Here is a 25,221-nt window from a genome sequence, read left to right as displayed (position 1 = left end):
TTGAAGAGGAATGGCCCCCACAGACTCATGTGTTTGAATTTTTGGTCCATAGAGAGTGGCACTATTTTGAGGTGTGGCTTTGTTGGAGGAAGTGTGCCACTGTGGGAGCAGGCTTTGAGGTCTTATATGCTTATACTACGCCCAGTGTGGCAGACAGTCTCCTTCTGCTGCCTACAGATCAAGACATAGAGTTCTCAGCTCCTTTTCCAGCACAATGGCTGCCTGCACACCACGTTTCCTTCAATGATGGTAATAACTAAACCTCTGAAACTGTAAGCCAGCCCCAATTAAATGTTTTCCTTTGTAAGAGTTGCCGTGGTCATGGTATCTCTGCACAGCACTAAAACCCTAACTAAGACATGTGATTCTTGTAAACCTACCTACTTAATATCTCTCTGCCAAGGATACGCTATGACATAGAATACAAAGCTGGGAGCAATCAAGGTCCTCAACTCTAGCAATGACATACTTAGAAATGGAATACACCAAGTGAAGAACTAGGAATTACATGCAAAAATAATCATGAGAAAGAAAACTTGCTTGTGGACTCTCTAGTTAAGAAGAAAACTTGAAATTGGCCGTTATTATAACTTCTCAAACTGCACCACGCTTCCCAATTTTGAATATAAGAAAGATAACCTATTACATACTCAAAAATAGAAAACAAAATAAAAAAAAATAAGTCCCCATGATACAGTAATTCCAAGTTCACTTAATTTGAGTACTTAGAGTCAGCACCTCCTCTATACACTGTGGTTATTGAAATCACGTTCCTCTTCACATTTAACTAACTTTTAAGTTCAGTGTCTTTCATTAGCAATAAAACACTGTTCTAATCTAGCTATAAACTCAAGAAAGGTATCTCAAAAGAACTTATGAATATTAAAAAGCTAATAATCAACAAAGGTGAGACTTAATTAGTATGACCTGTTGAGAAGGCAAGTTGGTAATTTCCATCAAAATTTTTAAATTACTACATCCTTAACCTAAAAAATTATATTTAATTAATTTATATTATAAAAAACTGAAATAATGCTACAATAAGTGGGTAATAGTATCATCTATATTTATCACAGTCAAAAAATAAAGGAAACCTCAATAATCATAAATTGATTACTGATTAAATAAAGCATAGCCTATGATGCAATATCATGGAGCCATTAAAAAGAAAGCTGCATATGAACATATTTACAGAGCTACAGACCAAGAGGGAACAAAATAATGTTGGTAAGCACTCACTCTCTAGCAAGAGACTATATGATTCAACTTGCAGTTTGTTTGTTTTTTTAACATGGTAATTTGCACAAGTCAGTTCAAGCATTCTCAGTTACATTTGCCTCAGTTGTAAGACGGGGAAAAGACTAATTAATAAGCTCTGTAACAGGCTCTAGAAAGTATCTTATATTTGGGAACTTACCACTCGGGTTAATTACTATTATTTTCACTAATAGGAAAAGATGCCCAAAACATGTTATAAAAAAGGAAAGAAGAAAAGGAGAAACAGAGTAGGAATTACAAATCCAAAAGTTTATCAGGCCCAAGAGATATAAATAGGGTCATTGAGAAATAAAGGAAACTGGAAAATGTATGGCATATCTCAACCAACAAACTGTGTCTTAAGGGGAAAGAGGAATTTTATGTAAAAAATAATAAATTTTTACGTATTTGAAACTAACACTTTCTCTAAAAATACTGTTGTATAAGGCTAACAAAACATGTAGGTGTTAATTATGGCCAGTTGTCCATTGAGAGGTAAGCTTTTCTGTGCTATACTGAGTGCATGGATACAACTTCAAATACACAAACAGATAAAAACAAAATTTAAAGTGGAAGCACTAGAGAGACTGTAGGAATAAGGCAGTGATATTTAATTCCATACTTTATCATGATATTATTACATATTTATAACACAGATTCTGTAATAGGCTACTTTAAACTAAAAGCATGACAAAAATTGAGGAGCTTTCCTACTTGCAATTTAATTAATTCAAATGTTAACTTGTTCAATTTGGGTATTAACTTTATGAACACACAATTTTTAAAGTTTGCATTAGAACAAAAATGTTCAACACTAACTTTTAAGTCTCATACCATTGAAATGTTTCATATTTTTGATAGTTAAATAATATCTTTGGTATTCAAGTTATTTCCAAGATATTCAGTTATTCTTACCTGAATAGATTCTAAACATCATTTATTTAAATGTACTTTTTTCTTGAAAAGAAACAGAAAAAAGGTAAGTTTTAAAGTTTAATTTCTACTAAAAACTCAAATTGAATTTATTTCCTATTAGCAAGTTTTTGTGTTTTCATTAACATTTCAGTATTAGGCAAGACAACTAGTCATGGTCCTGAAATTGTCAAGTACAAAGAAAACCACTTATTATAGTGATATTTATCTTCTGATTCTCTAAACTGAAAAATAAAATATCATTTTTTAGATCTTCACTTCAAGTCTAACTAAATGTAATTTTATATATAATTCTTAGCAAAGTTTTTTTAATACTTCCTAAGGGTATAAAACGTTAGGAGCAAAAAAGGGAAGATCATGTATGTAAAAGTCATAGCTGAAAAGTTAATATATTATAGATCCATGCTATTGCAGTCCATAATGACAAATCTTCAGAACGAATTAAAAATATAACTGTTAAAAACATAGTCCCACCTGTGCTTCAATCTTGATTATGCCATTAATAGATAGTCCTAACAAGTTACTCAGTCTCAGTATTCTGTAGACAGTTTGAAAGTATTAAGATAGTGCCTTCCAAAAGTTATATAGATTAAATAACTTATCCAAAGCACTTAATACAAACAAAACATATAAATTCCCAATAAATGTCTTTTAAACTTTATTCAGCAAAAAATTGTGTTGTTTCTTTTCTTGGCAGAAAAGGTATAAAAACTTAAAATGAAATGTGAAAAAAGATCAAGTTCTGGAGTTATGCCTTAAGGGGCATAGGGAGAGAAGAGGGAGGGTGGGGGGAGACTGGGAGAAGATGGAGGGAGCTACAGCCAGGATACAACGTAAATATACTGTAATTAATAAATAAATTAATAAATTAATAAGACAACAGCCCCCCCCGAAAAAAAGTAAATTTTGCGACACTGTGTTCCCCTACAATGCAACATAAATAAACCATGAATGCTCTCAAGTCAGTACTGGAACGTAAACTCCAAGGGCAAAAGACATTTTCTTATTTATTACCGTATCACTTACTTAAGAGAGGGACTGATATTTTAGTAATTTATGAAAACATCATTTCAATTGTTTCTCATACTAGTCCTACAAAGTAAGCATAATTACATTCATTTAAACCCAAGAACACTAAAGTAAAAAACTGGCTCAAATGTCTTTTATAAGTGACAGAGGAGGCATAACTTTTTTTTAAGTGTAATAAAATGTTTATTTTAAATATCTGAAGGTTTTTTTGAAACATTTTTTATTTTAATTTTTTTATTTTTTTATATTAATCACAGGTTATTTACTTTGTATCCCAGCCGTAGGCCCCTCCCTCATTCCCTCCCAATCCCACCCTTCCTCCCTCATCAACTCCCTGCCCCTTTCCAAGTATATATCAGGGCACAGGGGTCTTTCATGAGACTGTTTCTCCAGCCAAGGACCATGTACAGATATAACCTAGAACCCCTGCCCGGATATAGCCCATGGTAGCTCAGTATCCAAGTGGGTTCTCTAGTAAGGGGAACAGGGACTATTTCTGACATGAACTCAATGGCGAGTTCTTCAACACACCTCCCCCGCCCCCCCCCCCCAACCTGCGAGGGAGGCATAGCCTTGCTAAGCTACAGAAGAGGACATTCCTGAAGAGACCTGATAAGCTAGGGTCAGATGGAAGGAGAGGAGGTCCTCCCTTATCAGAGGACTTGGAAAGACGCATAACTTTTGACGAATGTCCATGTTGTATTGCTCATTAGAGAATGAACTTTAAAACTAACAAAATTTGAAATTTTTACCGACAGTTTCAGATTTTCAAGGTTATTTTTAAACAATTATTTTTTATTTACATGTATGTGTTTGTGTTTGTCATGTGTGTGCTGGTGCCCACAGAGACTAGGAGAAGGCATTGAATACCCAGAGCTGGAGTTAGAGTTGGTTGTGTGCTACCTGCTGTGGGTACTGGGAACCAAACTCAGGTCCATTGCAGGAGCAGCAAGCTCCCTTAACTTCTGAATCATCTCTTCAGGCCCCTCAAATTTTCAACTTTTATGAAGACACCAAATTCCATTAATCTAAAATAATCATGGAAAGTACAGTCATCAACCAAAGCACTATCTGAAAATTTGATACAAAGCACATTATATCATATCTTTATTACAAAGAATATAGAACTTTAAAAAAAAAACTTATCAATTGCACCTATCGAACTATCAGTCTAATAACATAATACTGATTTATATAAATATTGCTGGGTCGTTTTCTAAGGTAGTGTATACATTTCACAACACCTAATTTTTTATTTAATTACCTTATATGCAATTATTTCATTAGCAGGTAATAAGACAGGGCTCAAAAGAAGCAAGAAATGCAAACACCTGCTTGAAGAGTTTTACAACTTAGTTTTAATAATAATAAGACGTATACACATGAAACTGCTAGAAAACTACTCAAAAACGACATAAAAAGAAAAGAAAAAATTAGATATACAGGCTAGGTATTTTCACATGCAGTATTCTGCTCTTTAAAGGTATATACTGAAGAAATGTGTTGCTAGGATAATTCTGGAAAAGAAAAATTCAGTGAGGTTAAATAACTTTCCTGAATAAAAGATATACGTACTAGTGAGAGTTTCTGATGCTGTCATAAAACATAATGCTCAAGAAAACAAATAAAGGGAAGCATTTAACTGGGCTTATGGTTTCAGGCAGTTAGAGTCCGTGATGGCAAAACAAAAGCGTGACAGCTGAAACAGCTAAAAGCTCACACCTTGTTCCATAAGTAGAGTCAGAGTATACACTGGGAACGGCCTAACTATTTTGAAACTTCAAAACCTGGCCAAGGTAACAGTCCTTTAATGAGGTCATAAACCTTAATCCTCCTCAAACAGTTCGACAACTGGAGACCAAGTGTTCAAACACAATTAGCCCTTAGGGCCATTCTCATTCAAACCACCACAGTAGGACATCCAAGTTTGTCTGGTTCTAAACTCCTTTCTACATCAGGAAGCCTCTCAAATGCATATGATTACAGGACACAGACATTTATAAGACTGTTTCCCTGTAGAAAAATAAGAAACACATAATTTAAGAGTTTAATTTCTAGGAAAACAAGAAACACACACCTAAAGACTTTAATATCTAGGAAAGAGTTTATTAAAGAACTGAGATTAAAACTGAGTCTAAAACCAAGCTTAAGAATAAAACTGTTTATGCCACAATTTTTTTCAGTCTTTAATTTTAGTCTAAACTTTCCTTCAGTTCATAATTAAAATCTCAGACATTTTTAATCTCTTATTTTCTTGAATTTTTATGGATAATCTGTTTTCCCCCCATAATCTAATTATAAGGACAGGAAAAACCAACTCTAATATCCTATATTTCTCTAAAATACAAAGTATTATCTCAGGAGCCTCCATGATCTTACAGAATAAATCTTCCATTATAGTGGTGAGAAACACGAAGAGAAAGAATTTAATGTGTTTAAGGTGATGAAACTTAGCCAGACTAATATTATGTCTTCCAACATTTTACAATATCATGCTCTTTAAATTTTTATCAAAGTATCCAAATAGCAGAAAAGAATTTAAAAATCTCAGAATAAGAGCTGGAAAAGATGGCACAGCAGTTCAGAACACTGCTGCTCTTTCAGAGGACTTAGGGCTGTTTTCAGCAACCATCTCACACAGCTCAAACTGCCCGTAACTTCAGCTCCAAGGGCTCCAAAGCCTTCTTCTGCCCCCTTGGTCATCTGAATATACACAATATCCATACAGACAAGCAGGTGTATGCATGTGCTCTCACGCACGCACACACACACACACTCACACATACATAAAAATAAAAATTTTTAAAAATAGACTGGGAATCATGTGTTCTCTTTACATTGCTTTGAAGTTTCTAATCTTATTTTTAAAGTACACATATATTCCACACTATATGCCTGATTTACTTATATTTATTCTAACACCAAATGCTCAAGTAAAATTCATACTGTAAAAATATTGTTTTGTATAGACCTATAAGATATGATAAACATAATGAAATCTATACACCTAAAAAAGATAATCAATTGAGCGGACATGGGGTAAGATGATCAATCCTCATTTAGAAAGACAGATGGGATGTGCATTGAACGTATGACAGGAGTCTACTGAGTGCATCTGAAAGACTCTAACTAGCAGTGTTTTCAAAGCAAAGACTCATGACCAAACCTTTGGCAGAGTACAGGGAATCATAAGAAAGAAGGGGAGTTAGTCTGATGGGGAAAGGATAGGAGCTCCACAAGGACCAAATATATCTGGGCACAGGGTCTTTTCTGAGACTGACATTCAACCAAGGACCATGTATGGATATAACCTAGAACCTCCACTCAGATGTAGCCTGTGGTAGCTCAGTAACCAATTGGTTTCCCAAAGTGAGGGGAACAGGGACTATTTCTAACAGGAACTCAATGACTGGCTCTTTGGTCTCCCCACCCCCGAAGGGAGGAGCAGTCCTGTTAGGCCACAGAGGAGGGCTTTGCAGCCAGTCCTGAAGATACCTGATAAAACAGGATCAGATGAATGGGGAGGAGGTCCCCCCTATCAGTGGACTTGGAAAGGGGCACGGTGGAGATGAGGGAGGGAGGGAGGGACTGGGAGGGAATGAGGGATCGGACACGGCTGGGATACAGAGTTAATAAAATGTAACTGATAAAAAAAATAAAAAAATTAAAAAAAAATAGTTTTGTTTCCACAGCTTAGACTCTTTAACCATAAGATTATACCTTGATACAATGCCATGTAGCCCAAAAGTACAAATTATGGTAATACTTTTTTACATTTCCTTTTCTAACTTCTTTTTCAAAGTAGCAATTTTCTTAAGTAAGAATAGATTTAATCCTTCTCTTTTAGTGCTTATAAATACTGGTAAGCTACTGTGAAAGTTATCGGCATTAAATTAAGAAAATTTCAGAAAGTTCTATTTAATCAATAAAACACAAATTAACTTATTAGTTCATTAAACAACCTGATGAGAATCTCTATTTCACAATATTAAAATTTACTTTTGTAAAATTGCTATGAGTACACATTTAACCAGATAAAGTAATCTTTTCTTCTTCCTTGGTATTTTCTTCTCAGCCCAGATCCAAAGAAAGAAAACTTTGTGGACTGCATTGCTTCCTTTTTCCAAGACTTCTTTTTTTTAACACCTCAAGTTCCCAATATACTTCATTGTTCTTTAATCCTATTTACAGAAGCAAAGTATATATTTTATCTACTTAACTGATTTCCAAAAAAAGTACCCTGTTCAACTTATTCAGCAATCTATTACCAGTAAGAGTAAAAATAGACTCTTATTCATCACTTCTTCCCCAATAGCATAATGTTGATTCTCTACTACATACAGTGAAGTCAAGCTGTCAAATTTTTAAGTTATTTTTATTTTGAATGCATGAATGCTTTGTTTGCCTGGATGTATGTGTACCACATGCATGCTTGGTGCTCAAGAAGACAGAGTTTCAGTCTGAGCTTCCATTTGATTGCTGGGAACCAAACCCAGGTCCTCCTACAAGAGGAGCTAGGGCTCTTAACCAATAAGCTATCTCTCCAGCCCCCATATGTATTTTTAGTACAGTTGAAACTTGCTATATACCAACTAATAACTTACACAGTCTTTGGCAAGTAATGTTAGTATTAAGTAAGTTTATTAGAAATTAAATTGAAAGCTGAGTCAAGGCTTAACTGGTAGTGGTTTTGCCTAGCATGCACAAAACCCTGGGTTTAATCCTAGAACTGCAGAAAACTGGGAACAGTAACGTAGGCCTATAATCCCATCACTGGGAAGGAAAGGAGGAGGACCAGAAGTTCACATTTATCATTGGTTAGGTAGTACAAGGCCAACAGCTTTGTCCTACCTTGAATAAATCACTTATTTTCTCAAATATATTGCTTACATCTATGAATTCATGAAATAACATAGCTGAGAAGTAGACTTCTTTACAGAAGTCTAACTGTACCCCAAAAGAGATAAAACTGCCAGAACACATAATACCTTAGGTAGAATTTAGGTTTTATTTTCAATTGTGACTTGCCTACTTAATAACATTATTCTTAAAGATGTTTTTATATATAATTAATAGTCAAAGGACTTTCAGAAAATAATACAGCTGGGTTGTAGCTCAGAGTTTTTGCATGCCAAGAATGCAAAGTCCCAAGTTCAATCTCCAGAATAAAATAAAATAAATGTTTGAACAACTCCAGAGTTGAAGAGTAGCTAGCATCTACTCAGCTGACAACTTAATATTTTGACATTCTAAACAACTATTTCTGAATGAGTGAAATAGGAAATGTTAATGTAACTATAATATCTTTATGTTCTAGCTTTTTAAAAAATTCCTACTGTTACTCATGTTCAAATATCTTAGTGATTTCAAAGATACAACTCTATAATTATTAAAGCAAAAAACCAAGTGCCTTACCCTAGCCAAGAGTGCTAGTACACATTTATAATCGTTACACTCCAGTACAAAGGCAAGAGATTCCAAGTTCAAGACCAGCCTAGGTCGTACAGCAAGGTTCCACCATAAAAAAATAAAACAAAAAGCCCTTTACAAAAATAAAAAGTTCATCTTTTCCTAACATGTACTACTCAGTGAATATTTTGGGAATGAATTATCACTTTTCCTTGAGTATCTTGGTACCAAACATTATCAGTGTTACCTACTAAGATGCTGAATCTACACTGGAGCATGATCACCATGATTCTTCATTGCTGTATGCATGCATTTAATTTCCCTGGCAATATTAGAGGTTTTGAGTAATAGAAGTACTAACTGGGCTTGGTGATGCACACCTTTAATCCCAGCGCTTGGGAGGCAGAGACAGGAGGATCTCTGTGAGTTTGAGGAGAGCCTAGTCCAGGGCAGCCAGGGCTCTATTATGCAAAGAAACCCTGTCTTGGGGGGAGAAAAAGTAACAGAAGTACTTACTGCCTTGATAAACAGCTTCTTCAAAAATAGGAAAAAGGAGGTGAAACATGACACATACAAAATATACTGTCTGTTGTGTAATTGCTAAGACTGACTCCAAGTATAAAGGCTACTAAAGTTGTTGAAAAGCTTCTACATCTGCCATACATCTGTTCTCTAGCTTTGTGGTAGCAGGTATTTATTTACCTGTCTTACATTAATCATTATCAAATTATCACTAGTCTCTGCTATAATAGTAACATAATTAGAGAACATTAGAAAAACATTACTAAAATACGTCACCAAAATCTATATAATTTTCCTTTCCTACAAATCTACACCAGATAACGGCAAGTAAGATATTTATTCTTAGAGGTACATAATCATCAACATAAAATGTTTCAGTGTAGGGCTGGAGAGTGCACAGTGGGTAAAGCTGCTTCTGCCAAGCCTGCCAACCAGAGTGATTACCAAGACTCACATGGCAGAGGCAGAGAACCAACTTTTGAAAGTTGTCCTCTGACCTCCACACATGCTCCATTACAACACACACACAGATAAAATTTAAAGATGTACAATCTAGTTTCATGTACATACTATACATAGTCTTATTTTTCTGATTAATAAACAGTATAATGTAAATAACAATATTACTGTATCACAAGCTGAGTTTTAAATCCTAAATAATTGAAGATAGTAAAGCGAAAGAAAAAAGAAACATCATTGCTAAACATTTCCCTTTCTTTTAAAATTCCAAGAAAGTTAATTCATAAGATAAGCTGCACAGACTGTACTATGTTTGTTAAATTCATAACTGAAAAGAAGATTAGAAAAACATCTAGGGAATGGAGGTTTTAAGAGAACAAATAGCATCTTTCAACAGGCAACAATGTCATAAAGATGTCAACTAAGAACTTTAGAAGTGACAATACAGTATTATTCAGTCACACTGTAAATTGTTTATGGGGTAGAGCACATTCCACATTTCCCACTACCTTTGTAAAACACTTAAAATTACTATTGTGAAACATGCTAGTAGACTCCCCCCACACTTCAGCCTTGAAATTAAGATCCTTCTGTTGTCTCAGTCTAACCAGTGCTGAGGTTATGGACATATGCCATGAGGTCCAGCACCAGGGCATTTTCATGAAACATTCCTTCTACCTTTAAAAAAGCAGCAAACTTCCAGGGCCATGGCACACCTTTAATCCCACCACTCAGAAGGCAGAGACTGCTGGATCCTGAGTTCAAGGCCAGCCTGATCTACAGAGTGAGTTCCAGGACAGGCAGGGCTACACAGAGAAACTGTCTTGAAAAAACAAAAGAAGAAAGAAAGGAAGGAAAGAAGGAAAGAATGGAGGGAGGGAGGGAAAAGGAAGGAAGGAAGAAAAGGAAGAGGGAGAGAAGGAGGGAGGGAGGAAGGGAGGGAGGGAAGGAAAGGAAAAAGAAAAAAAAAGCTACAAACTAGCTGGAATTGCACGCCTATAATCCAGCACCTGGGATAAGGAGGGAGGCAACAGGATAGTTTAAGGCTAACTTAGATAATAATAATAATAATAATCATAATAATAATAATAATGAGCTACAAATTATAACTTGAAAGAATCACAGTTTCAAGTGTAGCCTTTTAATTTACTCTAAAATTCAGGAAAGAACCACTTACAGTATAACTGTTCTAAAGTCCACAAACTCAAACAACATAGCTTCATTTTTCAGAGGATGTTTTTCCCACTGTTCAAGATCACATAAAATGTCAATCCATAAAATTAAGCAGTTTGTAATAAAATCAACTATACACAGATTGACAGCTAGTGCTATTTCTACTGATTTTTCTCCATGCTTTTAGGGTCTATCATAGTAAGCAATACTGTATTTATATCAATAATTCCTCAACAGAAAAATCCCTAGAGTTACTTCTGATTTCAAATATCCATTCCATCATCAAACTCTATTGTCCTGTTACTATTTCATCTAAAGCTAGAGCTTCTTTTCATTCTTCAGGTACACCCATACGACTGGCCTTAGACTTTCCCTCCCACACTACTGTACTTCATTCTCATGAGCTAGCTCCTCTGGATTGTCTTTAACTCCATTGCCAACCTTATCCTCTCTCCTTGACATTATGCCACCTACCTCTTCCACCTGGGCTGCTCAAGGCCTGTTTGCTGCATTTTTATTCTGCTCAAGAGCCTCATCTTCAATCACATATTTATTTATAAGGTTGCTGCCACTGACTTTCAATTCCCCTTTAAACTGCCAGTTCTTTTTGACCCTATTAAATGTACTAAAATTTTCATTCAGGTAATCACATTTTCTGCTAATCAATTTAAACACAGAATCCCTTTAGCATCGACACCCCAAATTCATAGGCACTACATTCAGACAACTTTTATACAGAAATGATACATCTTTTCGTCTGTTTACTTATCAGTGTTATCCCTATCAGACCACAGACAAGGGCTGCATCTTTCAAAGCACTCTGCGCAATAACTATGTACTGTCACCTGACCAGATTAAGATAATTAACAAAATAAAAATACAGCGTAAGAATCAATAAATAAAGCATGCTCTTTAAAAACAACCCTAGCTTTTAAACATCTAGGGCCTTTCAATTCCTACAGACAGCTGACATATTTTGGTTGCTATAAAATTTCACTTTCACTCATCTATTAATTTCCAAAAATACGTGACGAAAATTAAAAGTTGAAAGACGACAAAGGGTATGCGCATTTACATCACACTGTCGGATTCTTTTAAAAACCAACAAGATCAACTCTAAGAATTGTAAGCTACAACCGTACAAGGAGACAGCTGAAGTAGAAAGAGATGCACATCATCTGCATGTTTGATAGGGGGAGGGGAGGGGGTCCTTCCCTGCAACTGATTTAGATTACTTTCTTTAATCCAGAGGCTTTGACTCTGGAAAAATTCATTAAACTGCTCTTAACCTCTGCAAATATATATCATGGCGAGGAGATCCAGTTACTAAAAAGGGGGGAACTAGAGCAGAGGGTATCCTCTTTTCATGAAAGTCAGCAGCTAAATTAAGCATTGTAGTCGATATCCGCTGGCAGAATCAAAGATTTGTTTCTAACTTATAATAAAAGCAAGTTTCATTCAATTTACTTTCTTCCCGGGCACCATCTCAACCTGTCAGAATTCGACAAGAAGAAGAAGGAAAAAAAAAAAATTTAAATGAAGTAGGGAAGACACTAGGATTCCCATCTACATAGCTTCTTTTTCCGAAATCACATCACTAAGTCTTGGATCTCCTTTACTCCACACTAAGCCTCACACTCCAAATATAATTCCTTAACCCCCGCTTCTCCATTCAATTACACTTGAACCACGCCAACTCCAGAACCACAGCCGAAACCCCTACAAACAGGCTTGCTATTCGCCTTGGAAGTCGTGCCCTGCAGCAAATGCCCATCTCCAAACTCGGGGAGATCACCCAAATACAACGCCACGGAATCAGACATGCGGAGCACACACGACTTCCGCGAGGGAGGGAAACGAGACCCGGGAAAAGTGCGCTCCTCACCAGCCTCGGGACCATCCACCGGGGCGTGAGGATGGAGGGGAGGAGGGGGTTCCCAAAAAGGAGGGGAAGAAGAAAAAAAAAAAACTGACCAGGGGAATCCTTCTCAAGATAAAAAAAAAAGGGGGGGGGGAGGGAGGCTGGATTTCCCGGCTACGAGAGCAGCCGGTCCTCGCAGGCAAAGAGGCAGCCAGAAGAGGGAGGGCCCTCAAATGGAAAAGGCAGAAGGGAAGGCACTTTCCGGGGGTCCGGACCACAGCCTCTCACCTGGCTCCCCCGGTCGGGGGGAGGAGGCGAGGGTGTCCCGTCGGCCGCGGGGAGGGGGCCAGCCGGCCGGCGAAGGGGCAGCAGAGGCGGAGCAGAGTTTCGCCTTGGCCGAAACCCCCCCCCCCCCGAGTCGTGTCAGGCAGGTGCCACGGGGCCCGCCGGGTGGTGGTGGTGGTGGTGGTGGTGGTGTGGGGGGGGGGGAGGGGAGCAAAGGGGGTGGAGATGGGATTTCCCCCTCTCGGAAGAGCTCTCGGCGGAGGAGGCGCCCGGCCAACCCCGGGCAGCGTGCTTCAGACTGCGGAGCCGGGATCCCGCCGGCCGGGGGCCCCGGCAGCGCGGAGCCCCGCAGCGCCCGCCCGCCGCACCGGCCCCTCGGGTCCCCCGGGGGGCCGGAGACTTTGGCCGAGAGGGCGCCGGGGGGCCCCGGCACCCCCAGGGAGGACCTGCCCCGGCTCCCCGGGGACCCCAAGGGGAACAGCCCCATCCCCGGCAGCCCCTCCGCCGGTTGTAAAACGCACCCCCCCAGGTCCCCCTCCTCAGCCTGCCCTCCTCCCGAGGCCGCACCGCCGCGGGGCGAGCAGCCCCCGGCCGGCGGAGGACAGCGGCCGCGGCGCTCCCCGGGACCTCCTTCCCCCACCGCCCCCGGTTACCTGTGAGGACTCCGACGCGGATTTGATGGTCGTGGTTGGTGAGGATCATCCCCTCGGTCGCCATGTTTCCCAGCGCAGTCACCGCACTGACAGGAGCCGGGAGAAGCCGGAGCCCGGAGCGCGCCGGCCGGGAGCGCGCTCGCCTCGGAGAGCGCGAGAGCGAGGGCGCCCGGGGAGCGCGGGGCGGGCGGGGAAGGAGGGGGCCGAGCGCCCGGTGGCCCTGCGTGGGGAGGGGGGGGGCGCGGGGAGGGGGCGGGGAGAGGCCGCGCCGGGAGCGCGCGGGTCCGCGGAGGGGGCGGAGTCCGGGCCGCGCGACCCCGAGTCCGGCCGCGAGACGAGCGGTCCGAGGGGGAAGGGGGTGGGAGGAGCGGCGGCCCGGCTGCGGGCGAGCGCGGAGGCGGCGGGGCCGTGGGCCGGCGGGACCCCGGAGGCTCCGCAAGACGCCTGGATGGCAAGAGACCGGAGGGGGAAGGAGGGGAGCACACGCTCGGGAGGCTGCGGGGGCGGGACTCGGGGACGGGGGGGCGGAGCTACACCCCGAGGCGTGCGACTCGTGGAGAGTGAGGGGAGGAGAGGGAGCGGGGCTCCGGGCTGCGGCGGGGCCGGGGAGCTCGGGCAGGGAGCCGGGCCCCGGCCTCGGTGGGACCGAGTGGGGACCGCTCCTGGGCGCGCGGGAGGAGCTCGGGGCTGGCGGGGCGGACGCGGCTGCGGGCGGGCGGGCGGGCGCGCGCGGGGCACGGACGCAGCCGCCTCGGCGGGCCCCAGGCAGAAGCAATCCCCCGCCGAGCCTGCAGCCCGTCGTCAGGGCCCCGCCGCCTCTGGCCGCGGCCGTGCCGCTCCGGACCGGGTGCGGCGGCGAGGTGGGCTCGGCTTCCCCCCCGGAGGCGCGGGAGAACCCGGACGTGCCTTAGGAAGCTGCGTGGGCGGCAGGACGCTGGCCGACTGTGACCGGGGTCCCCGCTCGGGCAGGGACGGGGCGCTCCTGTGCCTCGTCCGCTGCGACCCGCAGGCGGCTCTCCGCGGCGATCTCGGGCTCTCTTCGCCTGAGCCCGGAGGCAGCCCAGCCAGACCTTGCAGATGAAGCTGAGGCGTCTGCAGGGCTTAGGGAGTGGAGACCGCTGGCTTCTCCCTCTCTGCTGTCCCCTGGTTGTGGCCCTAGGCCCCCTCTACTTAGACTAAGGACATGTTTCGCACGCATTGAACCACAATCAGTTGCCATGGCATTTTAAGATTCATTTCAGTATTTCTGGAATATGAGATGACCGTGCAAATGTGCTCATTTAGTTCCGTGTCCTTTTCACACAAAGTGTTATTATTCACCTTTTAACTATTTTTGTATGATTGCTAAATACCCTTGTCTGGCTCTGTAATTGTTTTTTTAAGTGTGTGTATGTGTTTTCTCATTTGCTCACCGTAGTAAAACCCAAAAGCGTCAAAAGCAAAGTATCGAAAATGTTTAATCATCCGCATTTATACCAAAATCCCAGAGTTGGTTTGATGGTTATATGGGGTTTGTATTGCTCCAGATGGAACCTATTATTACTCATCCAGTCACTGAGGATTCACATTGTGTCCTTAAATAATAGCGAGTACAAAAGAAGCGATGGCTGGAATTGAGGAAGGGTAAAATAATGAGTGTTTGAAGACATGTATAGCTCGGATTTCTGACGGTGTATTAAATCTTTTAAGCCAGACTATGTACTCACCTCCCATAATCCCAGTGGCAGAAGAAGTCCTACCTGGTTTCAAAAGAGGGAGATGAGAAAGTATGCCCAAATGAATCATTTATCTCAAACTAAAGATGAGGTAAAATAGTCGTTCACATCATAAGCTCTCAAGGCTATTCTGTTCTCTGCGGTACATGCAAATTCTACTTGATTTAGTATTGACTAAACATGCCCACTAACGGGTTCTTTCAAACTTTAAAGAAGATACTAGGCTAAATGGGCAAACCCTCTAACTTAAAACATTTTATAGTTTACTCATGTGAAAATAACTAGCACTTTCACAAATCAGTAACAGAACAAAGAACTTTCTGCATACATAAAAATATTGGTGAATGACATTTTCTTTTCTGTACTGTGTCTTGAATTGGGGCCTCACGCTAAGCAAGCACTCCACCACTGAACTGCATCTCTAATGTAATTCATTAAAATGTAACTGACTAGGATGAATATGAACTAAGTCTCTTGATTACATGGATTGTTATATTTTACTAAATATAGTACTGAAATTACTGAAAAATAATGAAACTAGATGCTTGTCTTCCAGTTATTTTTGTTCAATAAGTATATTTCTCTCCCAAATTCCGTAAGCTTTAACAATTAGAATTTATACTTTACTACCCTAGTTCCCACAGTTTTGCTTCCTATGGGTTTCAGTTCTCTGCATAGCCATGGTCCAGAAGTACTAAATAGAAAATTGTTCAAGTTAGAAAGCACATATGATCACATTTCATTGTATTTGTGTACAGCATTCTAAAGGATATAGAAAATTAGACAAAGTTTGTTGAGGTAAAACATTCAAGCTGTAAAATGTGCACCATTCTTAGTGTAATGCGATCACATATAATTCTGTTTGGTCCTGCCTGTGTTGTGAATCATCCCCCTGTCCAACCGATCTAAGGAGCCCATGCCTTAGTCACTGAACATTCGTCTTGGTTATCAGAGCAGCTGTCCCAGTACCAAGTGCTTAGTGGTAGTAATTCAGACATGCCAAAGAGAAGCTGTAAAGTTCATCCAGCAGTGAAAAGATGAAAGCTCTCTGAGGTTACTAAGGTATACAGTGAGAACTAATAAGAAAGTATGTAGGCTTTGATACTGTGAATTTTTTAGCATACTTTAGGAGTCTTGGAATGATAAGTGGAGTTGTCTACTATTACAGTATAGAAGAATCTCAGAATTCATTCTAGTATCAAGTAAAATTTTCTGGATGATAGATAAAAGTAGCAGTTTCATACATTGACAGTTTGTCTTAGGAAACTCATAGGACTAGGAGGAAAGTTAAGTTTGAGAAACAAACAAAAAAGCTGAGTCTATTTGTGAGGAAATGGAGTTGGCCAAGAGTTTATGGTTATTATACAGATTTAATAATTTAAAAGTTCACCATCTAAAACATAAAAGGTAAACAGTTTAATTATGAAAGTGAAAAATTGTGTTCATCAGAAATCATTTTGAGTTTTTTTTTCTAATAGTAATGTATTTACATTTTCTGCTTTTCCTTTTCAAAATTTCAATATAAATAAGGCAAAATATTGTTTTGCTATGGTGAAAAAAAAAGCACTCAGCTCTAGACACCGTCAAAAAATACTTTCAAAATGGATTATATTACAAGGCTTAGTACACTCTGTTTTTCCTGACTGGATAATGCCTGGAACTAAAACTGACTCTTAAAAATGTGTGCGAATACCCTTTCAAATATATTTTACATCATTGAATTGTGTACTTTTGCCAATGGATAAAATGGTGGAAATGGCATATAATTTACTCCAGTTTTTTTTAAAAAAAAAAGTTGGGTACAAAGTGAAACTTTGATTTTAGCCAATATTTTCCTCAAAGAAAGCTAAATCATCAAGATGAATTTCAGATCTATCATATTAGGCATTACATCACTACCCTACAACTAGCATAACTAAGCACCATAAACTATGATCTAAAACTTCAATTTTATATCTCACACTTCAGGCTAGAAATCCAGAATCAAGTTAGCATCCTCTGAAAACTTTAAGAAAGAACATTTCTTTGCCTCTTTCAGATACCCAAAATATGGGGATCAACTAACTACACCTTTACCAAATGGGAGAAGGTTAAAGGAGAACGAACCTGTTACTTTAGGTCACATTAATTCCTTGATAACTTAGCAGTTAGGTGGACTCTTATTCCAAACCCCCAGCTTTCTCATTGCAGAAACAAAATAACAGACAAAAGCAATCTACAGAAGCGTTTGTTTGGGCCCATTTGGTGGTAGTTGCCCATCCTGGTAAAGAAGTAGTAGCGTCAGGAGCTTGCGTCAGCAGGTTGCATTGCATCTTCAGTCGGGAAGCAGGGTGATGATGGGACTACTCAACTAGCTGTCTCCTTTTCCAGCGCAGAACCCCAGCCCAGGGACTGGTACCACCAAGTTGCAATGGGTGTTCCCTCCTCAATTATCCTAAGTAGAGAATTCTGCAGAGACCTGCCTTGGGGCTCTGTTTTCATGGTGTTTCTAAATCTCACCAACTTGACAATCAAGATTGATCATTACTCTCTACTCATTCTTTCCTGAGGGTACCAATACTTAAACCACCACACACATATTCTATCATTGATAGTTAAAAGGCAGAGAAGTTCTCAGGTCTGTCCTGAAAATTTACAAGGTGTAGAAAGTCATGAGTTGTTTATATGGTTGCTAATTTGATATAAAGAAAAACAAAGTTTCTGATTTGTAAATACCAAATTTTTTCCTTCATATGAAAATATATATAAATAGAATGGTATAATTTTAAAAAGAAGGAAGTATTGCTAAATAAGGGAAGTAAGAGTTTTACTAAATAAAAAAACTAGTATTGGGGGCTGGAGAGATGGCTCAGAGGTTAAGAGCACTTGCTGCTCTTCCAAAGGTCCTGAATTCAATTCCCAGCAACCATGTGGTGGCTCACAGCCGTCTATAATGAGATCTGGTGCCCTCTTCTGGTGCACAGGCGTACATGCAAGCAGAACACTGTATACATAACAAACCAATAAATCTTTAAAAAAAATTTAATGTTGATTAAAAAAAACTGACACAATTATTGTGTATAGACTGCTATTGATAACGTGTAATAATAGAGAAATTAGCATATCTGTCACTTCAAACATTTACCGTTTCTTTGTGCTAAGAGCTTTCTAGATCTACTTTCCAAGTATTTTCAAATATACATTATTGTTAGTTATAGTCACTATTATGTATGATTGAATGTCAAACCTTTGTTCCTTTTATCCAATTATAACAGCATCTGTTTATTCAACTCTCCTCACATCCTCCATATCCCCTCTCTGGTCTGTGGCAACCATTGTTCCAAATTACATGAGAACATTTTCAGATTCCACTTACTAGTGAGATCGTTGGTCTTTCTGTGTCTAACATTTCATTTTGCATAGTACCTTCCATATTAACTCAGGTGCAGGATTTTCTTTTTGTCAGTAAACATTTTATTGCCCATGCATTTCAGATCTTCATCCATTCATCTGTTGTTGGACACCTAGCTTGATTCCCTGTCTTGGCTATTGTGACTAGATACGGCATAAACATGGAAGAGCTGGTGTCTCACCAATCTTCTAATTCCATGTCCTCTTTTAAAAATCATTTTGTTGGGCTTTTAAACATTTGTTCTCTCCCCCTCACCATGCCCAGTGTGTGCACCTGTGCACATCTATCCATCGGGGTAGGGGAGAGGCTGGGAGGACAACTTGGGGGAATTGTCTTCTTCCACTCCAGTCATCAGTCTTGGCAGCAGGTGCGCTAACCTGCTGAGCCATTCAAAAGCTCTAATTTCCTGTTTTGAGGAACCCGGTAGTATCTCCAGTGAATCTGTTAGTGTACATTGCTACTGAAATTGAGTTCCCATCCTATAGCCAGCAGCACTTACTTTGTTTGTTTTTCTGATAACCACCAGTCTATTTGGGTGAGATATATTTTATTATAGATGCAATTTTCATTTCTCTCCTATATATCCCTTGCCTGTTTTCATATCTGTTGCCCATGTTCATACCTTCTTTTGAACATCTAGTTAACTCTTGCCATGTTTCTAACTGAATTACTTGGTTATTGCTATTCAGTTTCTTATACAGTCTGGATAGTAATCTCTTGTCAGATGTATAATCTTCACACATTTCTCCTGCTCTATAGTTTTTCTTCCCTCTGATGTTTGTTTTGCTTTTTACTTTGATGCCATCCAATGTGTCTTTTTAAATTTTTGTTTTATTGCCTGTGCTTTTGAGGTATTAACCAAAATTCCTTGCCATAGTATACACTGTTGCAAAATGTTTCCTCTGTTCTTTCTCCTATGTAATAGTTAAATAGTCAGGCCTTACTTTTTTTAGTGATTTTTTTTTTCAAATGCTTAGTTTCACATGTCTGCATGACTATTTTATTACATTGTATGTGTATGTATATTTGCTTGTGTGCCTATGTGTGCATGTTGAATTTGTGTGTGTGGAGATCAGAGCACAGTGTCAGAAATTAAACTTATTCTCCTTTCACTGTATGGATCCCAGAGATCAAATTCAGGTCCTTAGGTTTGGCAGCAGACACTTCAACGCACTGAGCCATCACCAGACCCCAACATTAGTTACTGAAGATGCAGTTCTTTCCCCCAGCACATGTCCTTAGCAATCTTGTCAAAACTGAGGTGGCTGTTGTCTTACTGCAACTTGGTAGCCATGTTTGGTTGATACCCATGGGAGGCTTGCCCTTTTCTGAAAAGAAATGGAGAAGTGGTGGATGGGAAGGTGAGATAGACTGGGAAGGGAGGAGGGAAGGGAAACTGCAGAGGGGAAAGTGAGGTAGATGTATAAACTTACTTCTGGGCTCCGTGCTGTTCAGCTACTCTGTGTAGCTATTTTTATCAGTATCATGCTGTTTGGATTACTATAGTTTTGGGTATTTTGAAGTCATATAATGTAATACCTTTAGCTTTATTCTTTTAGGGTTTTGGTGATTTGGGGTCTTTCATTATTCCGAATTTTAGATTTCTGTTTTATCTATGAATGTGAAAAACGAATATCATTCATACACTTTGATAGCAGTTGCATTTAATCCTCATATCTCTTTGGGTAATGGGGATATCCTAACAATATTTTAATTTTTCCAACCAAATCAGTATTTTTACACTGATAGTTATCTTTTTAGTTACATTTGATGAATGTTCTGTAGCTATTTGTAAATGATAGTTTTCTTTTTAACATTTTTTTCTTTTGCTTATTTTTTAATCTATATGAATGTGGGGCCTGTTTGTCTGAATGTGTACCACCACATTGAACAGTGCCCCCACAGGCCAGAAGGATTCCCCCTGAAACTGGAATTACAAGTTGTTGTGAATTGTCTGACGTGGGTGCTGGAAACCAAACCCGGGCCCTCTACAAGAGCAGCAAGTGCTCTCAGCCTTAGAACCATCTCTCCAGCCCTAGCATTGTTTTCTCAATTTCCTTTTCAGTTGTTCATTTTTAATATCTAGAAACACTTTAATGTGTACTTTCAAGTGAATAAAAATGGTGAAAATTGTATATATTTTACTACAATAAAAATTTGGGTACAGCTGTCATATTTGTTTTATATTGTTATATATCATATATAACGTCTGTTGTGTGTGTGTGTGTGTGTGTGTGTGTGTGTACATACACATATGTCAGAGATAAAGTTTTTGCCTAGCATAAGAAAATATCTAGGTTTGGGCACCAACCCTGAAAAAGTAAATACATTTTTTAAAAGAATAAAGAAACTGTTGATTTTTGTACATTGATTTGTATCCTGTGACTTCACTAAATTAATGGTGACAGATTTGGGGGGCTGTGTCTTCAGAGTTTTCTGTGTGTAAAAGCATACCATTTGCTAACATGGAAAGCTGGACTGACTTCTTTCCAGTTTGAATTTTCCAGTGTTTCTTTTCCTCTTTCTCTTGACTGATTGCTCCAGCTTGAACTTTCAGTGTTACGGTGAATAGATGTAATGGAAAAGAGCATCATAGCTTATCCAGATCTTTAAAAACTTTCTATTTTTTTTCTTCATTTAGTGTGATTTTACCTGTGGATTTATCATGTTTTCATTCTATTATCTTGAAATGTATGCCTTCTAGAGATATTTTGTTTTTTTAGAATTTTTATGTGAAGGTGTAAAAATTTTATATGAAGGTATAAAAAAGGTATGCTAACTTAATTAATTTTCCTATATCTAGTCTTGTGTTGCTATAATGTATGTTACTGTGTTACAAAGATTAAACCATCTTTGCATCTCTGAGTTGAATATCACTTGATTACAGTGAGTATATTTTTAATGTGCTGTAGCATTCAATGTGGTACTGATGAAAAATTTGGCCTTTCTGTTTACAGAGGAAAAAGCACTTATTTGTGGCAGATGATCTGGGTTTCTAGCCCCCACGTAGCTGCTCATAACTGTGCATAACTCCAGTTTCAGTTATGCAGTTTCCAGTGACCTTTCCTGACCTCCACAGGCACCAGACACATACATGGCACACAGCCATTATATGGGCACAAAATACCCATATACATAAAATAAATAATAAACTTTTTGAATCCTAATAATTGGGCAGCTGGGCATGGTGGAACATGCCTTTGATATCAGCACTCAGGAGGCATAGGCACACATATCTCTGTGAGTCTGAGGATAGTCTGGTCTATGTAGAGAGACCCTGTCACAAAACCAACCAACCAAATAAATAAATAAATAAATAAATAAATAAGAAAAGAATGGGGAGGCTGTAGAGAGACCCTGTCACAAAACCAAACAAATAAATAAATAAGAAAATAATGGGGAGGCTGAAGAGATGGCTCTGGCCGAGAACACTGATTGCTCATCCAGAGGTCCCAGTTTGGATCTGCAGAGTCCACATGGTCACCCTGTAACTCCAGTCTTATGGAATCCTACTCCCTCTTCTGGCCTTTGAGGATACCAGGCACATACAGGGTACACGACAAGTGCCCTTAACCACTAAGTCATCTCTCCAACCCCCCCCCCTTTTTAATGACACTCAGCAATATCCATTAAAAAGAAAAAACTCCCACTTATCAAAAACGCACGTATCCTTACAGAGGATCCAGGTCCAGCTCATAACTGTCTCTAACTCCAGTTCCAGAGGGTCTAATGCCCCTTCTCAGGTACCAGGCACATACATGATAAACATATATACAGGCTGGCAAACACTCATACACATAAATTGTTTTAAAATGACAAACACCTAGGTATCACACACACAATTTACAACTTTTATGGCCTTAATTTAGATGTATATACTTTGTATTCCTTAATGACTTTATAGATACAATTACCGTTGATAACTTTCACTTTTAAACCTCAAAGTAGATATTTCAAAGGTTATATTCTACTCTGAGTAATGTGTTAGTATGAATTTGATGATGAGTTTATCTCCATTAATGAACTTTATATTTTCAGATTTTTTATGTTAATAAAGTGCTTCTCTTTCTTGTTTAAGCACCTCCAATATTTTTAAATGCTAGGCTAATAGCTTAGCTTTTGCTTGTTGGAGAAAATACTCATTAAAAATGAAAAAAAAAAAAACTGAAAGATGACTTTTCAGGCCATAATATCCTTGGCTGGCTTTTTTTTTTTTCCTTTTTCCTCCAGCACTCTGAATATATAATTCTGTTCTCTTCTAGCCTACAGGTTTCATCTGAGAAATCTGCTGAAACTCTCTTATATGTAACTTTATGTTTCATTCTTCTTTCAAAATTCTTTGACTTTTGAAATTTTAGTTATAATGTGCATCAGAGAAGAGTTGAGTTGAATCTATCTAGAGTCTTTTGAGCTTCAAGGATATGGATGTCCTTATCTCCCCTATGACCTGGGACTCTCTCAGCTATCATTTATTAAATAAGTCTTCTGTGCCTTTGTCTTTTCTCCCTCTGGCATTTTCATAACAAAGATTTGTTTGCTTAATTGTATACATTCAGTCCTATGGTTTTGCTTGCTCTTTTTCGTCCATTGTTTTGGATTATTTCAAAAGACTGATCTTAGAATTTAGAAATTCTTGTTTGATTTGTTTGCTAGTGATCACCCCTGTTACATGTATATCAAATTCATTGAGTTCTTCAATTCTAATATTTCTGCTTGGTTCTATTTTATGATGCCTCTTTGTTGAATTTTTATGCATATAAGAATTGTTTTTCTGATTTTATTAACCTATTTATATTCTTTTGTATCCCTTAGAGTTTTCTTATGGTCATTATTTTAAATTCATTCAGGAAATTCATACATTTTTCATTTTTGGAAATCATTTTTGAATAACTTATACTTCTGTGGGTGATTTCAGGTTTTCTTGCTTTCAACTTTCTTGTACCCAACTGTTATTATTATATATTTTGTAGTATGCTTATCTTCTCCAGTTTTTAGAGCGGTTTTCATAGGTGAAAATACACATCTGCAGATATAGTGACAGTCAGGTAAAATGTAGAATGGCTTTAAGAACATGCAGATTGAGCATCTTATTTAGGGTCCTCCTTCTTGATTAGCTTCCTTAGGATTTTAGTATGTTTATCTTTTATGTCTAATATCCACTTACAAGTGAGTATATACCATATGTATCTTTCTGCTTCTGGGATACCTCACTCAGGATGATCTTTTCTAGATCCCACCATTTACCTGCAAATTTCGTGATTTCCTTGTTTTTAATTGCTGAGTAGTATTCCATAGTGTAAATGTACCACAATTTCTGTATCCATTCCTCAACTGAGGGACATCTGGGTTGTTTCCAGCTTCTGGCTATTACAAATAAAGCTAGTACAAACATGGTTAAGCAAATGTCCTTGTTGTATACTTGAGCATTTTTGGATATATGCCTAGGAGTGGTATAGCTGGATTTTGTGGTATCACTATTCCTAATTTTCTGAGAAAGCTCCAAATTGATTTCCAAAGTGGTTGTACAAGTTTACATTCCTACCAGCAATGGAGAGGGCTCCTCTTTCTCCACATCCTCTCCAGCATGTGTTGTCACTTGAGTTTTTGATCTTAGCCATTCTGATGGGTGTCAAGTGAAACCTCAGGGTTGTTTTGATTTGCATTTCCCTGATGGCTAAGGATGTTGAGCATTTCTTTAAGTGTTTATCTGCCATTCTTTATTCCTCTGCAGAGAATTCTGTTTAGCTCTGTATTCTTTTTTTTTTTAATTGGATTACTTGATTTGTTGCTTTTTACCTTCTTTAGTTCTTTATATATTCTGGATATTAGCCCTTTGTCAGATATAGGGTTGGTGAAGATCCTTTCCCAATTTGTAGGCTGTCATTCTGTTCTGACGACAATGTCCTTTCCTTTACAGAAGCTTTTCAGTTTCATGAGGTCCCATTTATTGATTGTTGATCTTAGAGCCTGTGCTGTTGGTGTTCTGTTCAGGAAGTTGTCTCCTGTGCCAGTGGGTTCAAGGCTCTTCCTCACTTTTTCTTCTAACAGGTTTAGTGTGTCTGTTTTTATATTGAGGTCTTTGATCCACTTGGATTTTAATTTTGTGCAGAGTGATAAGTATGGATCAATAGATGCTCAATCTTCATTCAGAAAGGCAAACGAGATGGACATCTGAAGTGGGAGAAAACAGGGAACAGGACAGGAGCCTACCACAGAGGGCCTTTGAAAAGCTCTACCCAGTAGGGTATCATATTTGCAGAGTGCAGGGAATCATATGAAAAAAAGGGGAGTTAGTATGACCTGGAGAGGACAGGAGCTCCACAAGGCCCAAATATATCAGGGCACAGTGGTCTTTTATGAGACTGTTTTTCCAACCAAGGACCATGTATGGATATCACTTAGAACCCCTGCTTGGACATAGCCCATGGTAGCTCAGTATCCAAGTGGGTACCCTAGTAAAGGGAACAGGGACTATTTCTGACAGGAACTCAATGGCAGGCTCTTTGACCTCCCCCCACCCCCAAGGGAGGAGCA

The 25,221-nt window shown here is 39.2% G+C and overlaps 1 protein-coding gene across 25 annotated transcripts in view; it reads right to left on the bottom strand.

The window, feature by feature from the left end:
• The window catches only part of Gphn (gephyrin), a 416,220-nt gene extending 402,429 nt beyond the window's left edge, over window positions 1-13,791 (bottom strand). For 6 of the 25 annotated variants that reach the window (XM_060387716.1, XM_060387719.1, XM_060387720.1 and 3 more), the window contains exon 1: window positions 13,582-13,790. In XM_060387716.1, the coding sequence (XP_060243699.1) occupies window positions 13,582-13,645 (64 nt within the window). In that variant the 5' untranslated portion in view covers window positions 13,646-13,790. Of the gene's footprint in view, window positions 1-13,581 lie in introns of all 25 variants that reach the window. The other 19 variants (XM_060387721.1, XM_060387724.1, XM_060387726.1 and 16 more) reach the window with 6 other exon arrangements.
• Between the last annotated feature and the right edge of the window lie 11,430 nt (window positions 13,792-25,221).

This window comes from Meriones unguiculatus, chromosome 7 (genome assembly GCF_030254825.1).
Source record: "Meriones unguiculatus strain TT.TT164.6M chromosome 7, Bangor_MerUng_6.1, whole genome shotgun sequence".
Taxonomy (NCBI): domain Eukaryota; kingdom Metazoa; phylum Chordata; class Mammalia; order Rodentia; family Muridae; genus Meriones; species Meriones unguiculatus.
The sequence above is the reverse complement of the archived record's forward strand: the minus strand, read 5'-3'. Positions and strand labels throughout refer to the sequence as shown.